We start from the raw sequence: 7,894 nt of genomic DNA, 5'->3' as shown, positions 1-7,894 counted from the left end.
ATTCTACCGTGTCTCTCTGTCTTTGACTCCTCTGTCTAACACCTATGAATGGAACCACACAGCCTTGTCTTATAATCACAGGCTGTTTTCTCTTAATCTAGTGGCCTCAGGATTAGCTCTTGAATAAGAACTTCTTTTAAAAGCCTGGGTGATATTTCATCACATATGCAGACAGACCATGCTGTCTATCTAGTTACCTACCCATGACCACTCAAGGTGCTTTCGTCTTTTGGTTCTTGTGGACTACGCTGCCATGAACATGCGTATCTGAACAGACAACTCTTTGGGATCCTGTTCTCAATTCTCCTCCTCTTCTTTCACTTTTTTGGCACACTTTTAATTAAAATATGTTGTAGAGAATATTTAGTCTCATATGAGAGTATCTACCTCCCCCCCCCAAGACACAAAACCTTTATATTTTTGATAAGCCTTTAAAGCATTAGAACTGGACAGATATCTACCCTCTAAGCTATTAGTATCTACTTCTCTATCAATAATCCTGAGTTATGACTTGCCATGTTTCATCTGGGTCACTCTTGACTCCAATTGACCAGCCTTCATGGCTATGTTTCCATGATTTACGTACCCCACTGCATCTTCTCCTCTCTCTATTTTCTTTTCCTGGTTCTGCCCCAGACCCCAAGCCCAGGGAACTCAAACTCTCTTCTGCCCAGCTATAGGCTGTAGGCATCCTTATTGACCAGTCAGAGTTGACTTGGGGGGGCAAGGTTACATAACATTACTTGGTCTGTGTGAGGATCTCTCATCCCTGAGGTAACCAGTGCCAGTGTTTAGCATTACAACATGTACTTAAATTAAGGAGCAAGGTCTTGCAATGGGACTCAATGCCCTCTTCTGGTGTGTTTGAAGAGAGCAACAGTGTACTGAGGAGCAAGGTGTGCACAACAAAGGCAGATAAGTGTGAGAATTTGTAGACCTACACCTTCCGGTACAGAATTCAGCACTGCAATACATAACAACAGATCAAACCTCCACAGAATATGCATACCAGACTAAACCTTCTAATATGTTTCCTTTTCAAAAAGCTACTTTAAAAGGAGCAACAAATTCTCTCAGATAGCCTCTAAATGGAAAGAAAATTTTTTTTCTGGGCAATGGTGGCACACACCTTTGATCCCAGTACCTGGGTGGCAGAGGCAGGTGGATTTCTGAGTTTGAGGCCAGCCTGGTCTACAGAGTGAGTTCCAGGACAGCCAGAGCTACACAGAGAAACCCTGTCTCAAAAAACCAAAACAATACAAATAAAATAAAATAAAATTTAAACCATGCTGTGCCTATGAGTAGCCACCAATTGGGAAATGAAGCAGAAACTGATTTGCTGAGAGGTTCTGGTGCATGCTCACTAGGGCAAAGGGCAGAGGGGTTAGCGTGTATGTATATTATCATTTTATTTAAGTGACAAGCAAAGTTCTGTGGTAGATTTTGGAGAGACCGTGAGCTCTGGAGACACTGCCAAACAGCAGTTGCTCGTGGAACAATGTGGGTGGCAGCCTACGGTCACACTGATACTACAGCAATCTGCCTCCTTCACTTAAAATGGCTCCCCCATTCTGTCTTCTGCTGTGTACTCTACCATTTAAAAATGGATCCATTTTCACACTGACGGCTTTCACAGACAGCACCTTACACAGGCAGGCTGTCTGAGTTCTAGCATGCCTCCGTTTGAGTACTTCTGGTTCTTGTGTTCTTCCCAGGACGACTCTGTACTATGGAAATGCAGTTTACTAGGCTGCAGTGTGAACAATTCTGTGCTTCTCTGTGCTCCAGGTTTAAAGAATCTAAAAAAAAAAAAGCTTTGCTAGGGATTGGAGGAGGGGAGGGGAGGCAGCCCTTGAAAGGAACCGGGTGCCCTGGAAAATCAGGGGTTCCCCTCCTCCTGCTGATTTGCTTGACAAGGAAGACAACCCTCTTTTGTGAAAGGCTTGATGACTGGATGTAGGTTCTTAAAATTCAAATTCATGAGCACTGGCCATGGGAAAACACCCAGCCCCGATGAGAAACAAAGACCAAGGTGCAGGCGCCCGCATGCTTTTGCTGCATTCAAGATGCGGAATTTTCTCTGCAGATCCCAGTCTTTTGTTGCCTAAGTGGCTGATCCCTACAGAACCCCACTGCAGCAGGAGGTCAGGGGGCTCGGAGCCCCCCACCCAAGTAGCGCCTTCATTCTAGAGCTCTGGACAGTGCTGTGCAGCACAATAGCTACTGTTTTCTATGAGGGAAGGGGAAAAAGGAGAGAATCAGAGGGTGAACCTCGGGCAGGCTGACGGGAGACAGCCCAGGAGCCCTTTCCTAGTGCCCACCCGCGGCTACTATATGTGGCTGCAATCCCTTTCTAGGTCCAATTCTCTGGGCATTTGGCTCTTTTACATAAATGTTAGAATGACAACTTCCCAATATTTCTAAAATTTCTAGCAATGAGAAGGGCGGACAGGGTGGGGGAAGAAATAACCAGGGACCTGCAGCCTTAGCAGTCTTCCTTTCAATTCCTGTTCATTCAGTGGCAAAATGTGTGTTGCCTAGGAAACCGCATACATCTCGGCTGTGGGGGTGGTGAACTGCACTTAAAGTGGTGAATATAGGCTAGCTATGGGCAAAAATCCTGAACTAATGTCCTGTGATTTAAAAAAAAATGGATCAAAATACATTTTTTCATTAAGAAAACAACATTTTTGAATTTTACCTCGTATTTATGAAAAAAAAATCTCCATTCTATCCAACCTCTTCAGTTGCTTAAAACAATGACCCTTTGTGTACAATAAATGCACAGTTGGGGACTTGCCCTTGAAAATAATCCGACCTTTGTAAAAGCACGTATCATTGTGGCAGTTTAGGTCCCTCCCTGTATGAAACAAATGCTGGTTTTGATTTTGCACAGAGACGCTTCTGCACCTGTCTTTTGAAAATTAATGCATCATTAAACTTAATTGGTATGTAAAGATCATGAAATACATTGCCTTAAATTTTTCAGGTCCGGTGTTGACATAGAGGGAGAGGAATCTAATATTAAAGGGCAAAAACAAAGGCTGGGCACCTATCTGATTTTGCTTCCTAGGAGCTTTTCCTTCGAGTTATATGAAATAAGCCCCCACCCCTTTTAAGTTCCAAGATGAATGTAAAGCCTTTAGGGAAAGACGAGGCTGTTATCCATATTTCACACACACACACACACACACACACACACACCCTGCCGCTCTTTGTAAAAATTTAAAATGCCAGAGACAAGTCCTGTGGGGACAATAAGGTAAAATGCATGAAAGGAAAGCTGATCCCGGACCAACAGGCTGGATCCCGGGCGGTCCAGGTTTCAGGGTGATTTCCAGTCACGCTGTTGCAAACTTCTTCCGCTAAGAGAAATCCGAGAGCGAAGGCCTTTTCATGTAGAGAATCATAGATTTTTTAATCAGCTGCCTTGCAAAGATCTGGCTCTGAAACAGAAGCTGAGCGAGGAACCCATTAGGTTAGAGAGGCAGGCTCAGATTACTGGGTTTAGAGTTGAGCCCCCGGGGCTCTGGGATTGCTCCTCAGCTCCTCAGGGGGGACCGCTGCACAGCGGCATCTATAATCGTAGTGCTGGTGACACCTTCTCGGTGTTACTTCCAGGTCAACTGAGCACCGCAGCAGTCATCCTTCAATGGCCCTTTTGGCTCCGAATGTAGCCACCTTCCCTGAAAGCTTGGGTGCCCTTCAGACAGTCTGAGCCCTGTCATTAACTCGCTGTGTGACCTTGGGAAGTATTCTCTCTTCATGCTTCTACATCTGTATTAAGACCGGAGAGAAAATTCAAAATCAGGACCTGTGTCCTTGGAACCCTGTTACTGGGCATGTGGGCACACCTTCACTGTTCTTGTCTCTCTCTTCTCAATCCACCCTGAACTGAACACCGGCAACCATATCTGGCGAACTCTGGCCATAGAGATCCAGTCTGGACACCCTGGCAATCACAGGCGGCAAGGCTTTTGTTCTAGGCTGCTTCTCGTGGTACATTAGAATTCAGTTTAAAGCCTGTCCTGCCCCCACACCCCTTGCGGAAAGGAGAGGCGATGACAGCTTCAGATGGTTCTAGCAGGTCCTCCCTCGCTCAACAGCTGCGAGCTCTACCCTATAGTGTGACCCTGAGTCACTTGGGCCTCGCTCCTTAGAGAATAAAAGGGGTCACATCACCTCCTAAACCACTAGCCACGCGTAGGGAAGCAGTGACCTTCAACCTGGGATAGCAGGGAACATACTCGGACACCCTTCTTCTTCTCTCCCTCAGAGCACACAGGTTTATTTCACATATGCTCACAAAGGGATCGGTTTCTTTCTCGAATACCTAGAAAATGCGGATTTGAAGGGAGAGTAGATGCATCGCGTCTGCGCACGCGCTGATGTGAGTGCGCCTGGGTCTGCGGTGATCTCTGGCTAGCTCACCGAGCTGCAGTTTTTAGGCGTGTCCCCCTCCTCTCCATCCGCAGCACCTAGGCTGGGACCTCTTAGTCACTGCAAATGAAGGTAAGAATGCTCTAGGCGTCGGAGGTTCTCAGAACCTTCTTTTCTAACAACGGATGAACCAAACACTGGAAGGACAGCGCCTGGCTGGCTTTTAAACACTCAGTTGTGGAATACATCCCACGCTTTTGTGAACTCCTTTGTTTCCCTGACAGGCCCGCCCCCAGGACTCCACCCTCACTCTGCCGGCAACACAGTTCACACACTGCGGCCTGCCACACCCACTCCATCACTCAGGAGGAACAAAAGCCAATCACAGGGTGAAAGGAGTCTTTGGTATCAGGCAGCGAGCACCGCGTATTCTTGGAGTGTGCGAGGCAGGGCTAGGCTCAGAGGTCCTTCTACCACTAAATGCTGCTACTATAGCAGAGGAACAAGCATAGTCAATAAAGACAATGGCAAGTCTAAGATGCTCCAAAGTGTCCAAAGTTATGATCTTTTGGATCCTTTTTTTTTTTTTCCCAATTACACTCGGTTTCGTGGGATCACTAGTCTTTTCCTAAAGTTGTATGTAATGGGCGTGTGCGCCTGGACAGACATTGACCTCCAGGGATGAAGAATGAGGCACTACTCTCGCCAAGTGCTTTGGCTTGGCGAAGCCTGCTCAGAGTAAGAAGGGGAATTGCTCAGGTAACGCAAATGACCCTAAACCTCCCTACCAGTGCGCACTCGCAACACCGGACTGCACCTGCTGCACCTACCCATTAGCAGCCCCTTCTCCATCCCCAGCCTATGGTACTAAACCACCCCGCCCCGCCACACTACCGCAGTCTTCACGCTCCCAGTTCCCAGTTCCCCACAATCAGCTTGCCCTTCTCAAGTCCGAGACAATGCTCAGGCCCCAGCTTCTCCCAAGAAGCCCCACTCCTCGCAAGGTCTTCACGCCCGCGCTGATTGGCCACAAGCCCATAGTCCAGCCCCCCAGACCGTCCCTGGGGCTCAGAGCATTACGTCAACCCGGCCTGGAGAGCGCTAGCGAGAACGGGACTGGGGGCTTTGGCTGGGGGGGCGCGGTCTTTTTGGTTCGCCCCACCCTCCCTACATAAAAGACCGAACCCACCCGGCCCTCGCCCTCAGCCCGTCGGTTCCGGAGTAAGTTCCAGGTGGCCCAGCAGTGGGTGTGGAAGGGGAGGATCATCAGACCCACTGACACAGACCCAAGGCAGCAAGAAGCTAACCAGGCACCATGCGAGAGATCGTGCACATTCAGGCGGGCCAGTGCGGCAACCAGATCGGTGCCAAGGTGGGTTCACTGCTTAGGGGGTGAGGGAGGGACCCTAGCGGAGCTCCCCTCGGGATACATGGGGTCCAAAATGAGGCGCGGCTCTAGGTAAATACCAGGACTAGCCAACCGCGGACCTGACTTGCGGTTTTGTGCAGTCGGATGGGCGTGGTCTCAGAGGAGACTTTAAAGCAAAGGGGTCTCATTCATTTTTCCTGGAACTATTCGGAATTTGAGCTGCCCTCGTTTTCTTTCTTCCCTAATAGCCACGCGTGCCTAAAGAAGACGTGGGTGTGTCTGCTAGGCTTTGCATGTCGGTCTTAGGGAGGGGCCGCGACACAGGAGAATTGATTTTACTCGCTTGATCACCAGGCGAGCTGCGGGGGAGGGGAGGAAGAACGATTGCCAGGCGGTCGCTGAACGTGCTTTGAATTTAAAACACCACCCTACAGCTTCCTCGCTTCACTCTCCCCGCCGGCCCCCTTTTCTCCGTGCCTATAGTCCCAGCGCATTTGTCTCCAGCCGCCAGTGGTGGCTGTGACTTGCAAACCCAGCTTGAGCTGTTTTCACACACACACACACACACACACACACACACACACACACACACACACACCCTACCTCCTGCTGAGAGCAGCTGTTCTCATGGGAACCCGCCCAGTTTCAACTTTCTGATCCTCTACAATGCAAGCCCTAAGGCTGTGCCCGGGTCATGCCACTCATTAAAGCTTCTGCAACGTCCTGTTGTCAAAACTGTGGGTGATGGGGGCTGCTCATTGAGATTGGGGGTAGGGTTGTGCATAGCTAAATACAGTCTTTTTATGTCACAGTTTTGGGAGGTCATCAGTGATGAGCATGGTATAGACCCCACTGGAAGTTACCATGGAGACAGCGATTTGCAACTGGAAAGAATCAATGTATACTACAATGAAGCAACTGGTAATTACTTTTAACACCCCATCTTCAATTCTGGCATCTCTAAGCTCTGCTCTTATTTGAACCCAGGAGAAGGTGGCTTATTTTAGGATGACCATTTTTGGGGTGGGGTAGCCTCTTCTGTGCCAACCAACCCCTTTGAAAGCTTGGTCATAATAGACCTTTCTTTGTTTGGGGGTACCACCAAACAGGAAGGAGGTGGGACCAAGCCCTTCTCTATAGAAGATACTGCCTGAAGGGCTAAGCCAGCTCTTGTTCTTCTGCAGGTAATAAATATGTGCCTAGGGCCATCCTGGTGGACCTGGAGCCAGGCACAATGGACTCAGTCAGATCTGGACCATTTGGGCAGATCTTCAGGCCAGACAACTTCGTGTTCGGTGAGTATGTGGCATAGCTGAAGACAGAAGAGCACAAGGTGTTAATTATCACTAGCACAAAGGGTGAAGAAGTGTGATAGACAGGGAGCATACATAGCATTCAGGAGTGTGGTACCTAAGCCTTATCAGGCTTTGAGGCAATTGCATCTTAGCTTTTTCAAAAGCAGGTGTGCTTTGTTAACTCACTTATAATTGTATTGATAACCAAATAGTTTATTGTTTTAATATTTATTGGCCGTTTGGTAATAATTCGAAATAGCCTTATCTGAGAGGTGATTCTTTTTTTTTTTTTTAAGAAGGAATTTTCCCAATCATGGCTGACTTAATCCTCCTTTGCTCTTTCAGGCCAGAGTGGTGCAGGAAATAACTGGGCAAAGGGCCACTACACAGAGGGGGCCGAGCTGGTGGACTCTGTCCTAGATGTGGTGAGGAAGGAGTCTGAAAGCTGTGACTGTCTCCAGGGATTCCAGCTGACCCACTCACTGGGGGGAGGCACTGGCTCAGGTATGGGGACCCTGCTCATCAGCAAGATCAGAGAGGAGTACCCAGACCGCATCATGAACACCTTCAGCGTCATGCCCTCACCCAAGGTCTCTGACACTGTGGTGGAGCCCTATAATGCCACCCTCTCAGTGCACCAGCTGGTAGAGAACACAGATGAAACCTACTGCATCGACAATGAGGCTCTGTATGACATCTGCTTCCGCACCCTGAAGCTGACCACACCCACCTATGGCGATCTCAACCACCTGGTGTCAGCCACCATGAGTGGAGTGACCACCTGCCTGCGCTTCCCAGGCCAGCTGAACGCAGACCTGCGCAAGCTGGCCGTGAACATGGTGCCATTCCC

The 7,894-nt window shown here is 48.8% G+C and overlaps 1 protein-coding gene across 4 annotated transcripts in view; it reads left to right on the top strand.

The window, feature by feature from the left end:
* The first annotated feature begins 5,537 nt into the window (after positions 1 to 5,537).
* LOC110307609 (tubulin beta-2B chain) overlaps positions 5,538 to 7,894 on the top strand; it is a 55,567-nt gene continuing 53,210 nt past the window's right edge. The window contains exons 1-4 of one of the 4 annotated variants that reach the window (XM_021179829.2): positions 5,538 to 5,752; positions 6,562 to 6,670; positions 6,934 to 7,044; positions 7,390 to 7,727. In XM_021179829.2, coding sequence (XP_021035488.1) covers positions 5,696 to 5,752; positions 6,562 to 6,670; positions 6,934 to 7,044; positions 7,390 to 7,727 — 615 coding nt within the window. In that variant the 5' untranslated portion in view covers positions 5,538 to 5,695. Of the gene's footprint in view, positions 5,753 to 6,561; positions 6,671 to 6,933; positions 7,045 to 7,389; positions 7,813 to 7,894 lie in introns of all 4 variants that reach the window. The other 3 variants (XM_021179828.2, XM_029468225.1, XM_021179830.2) reach the window with 3 other exon arrangements.

The sequence above is a fragment of the Mus caroli genome, chromosome 13 (assembly GCF_900094665.2).
Source record: "Mus caroli chromosome 13, CAROLI_EIJ_v1.1, whole genome shotgun sequence".
NCBI classification, from domain to species: Eukaryota; Metazoa; Chordata; class Mammalia; order Rodentia; family Muridae; genus Mus; species Mus caroli.
The sequence above is the reverse complement of the archived record's forward strand: the minus strand, read 5'-3'. Positions and strand labels throughout refer to the sequence as shown.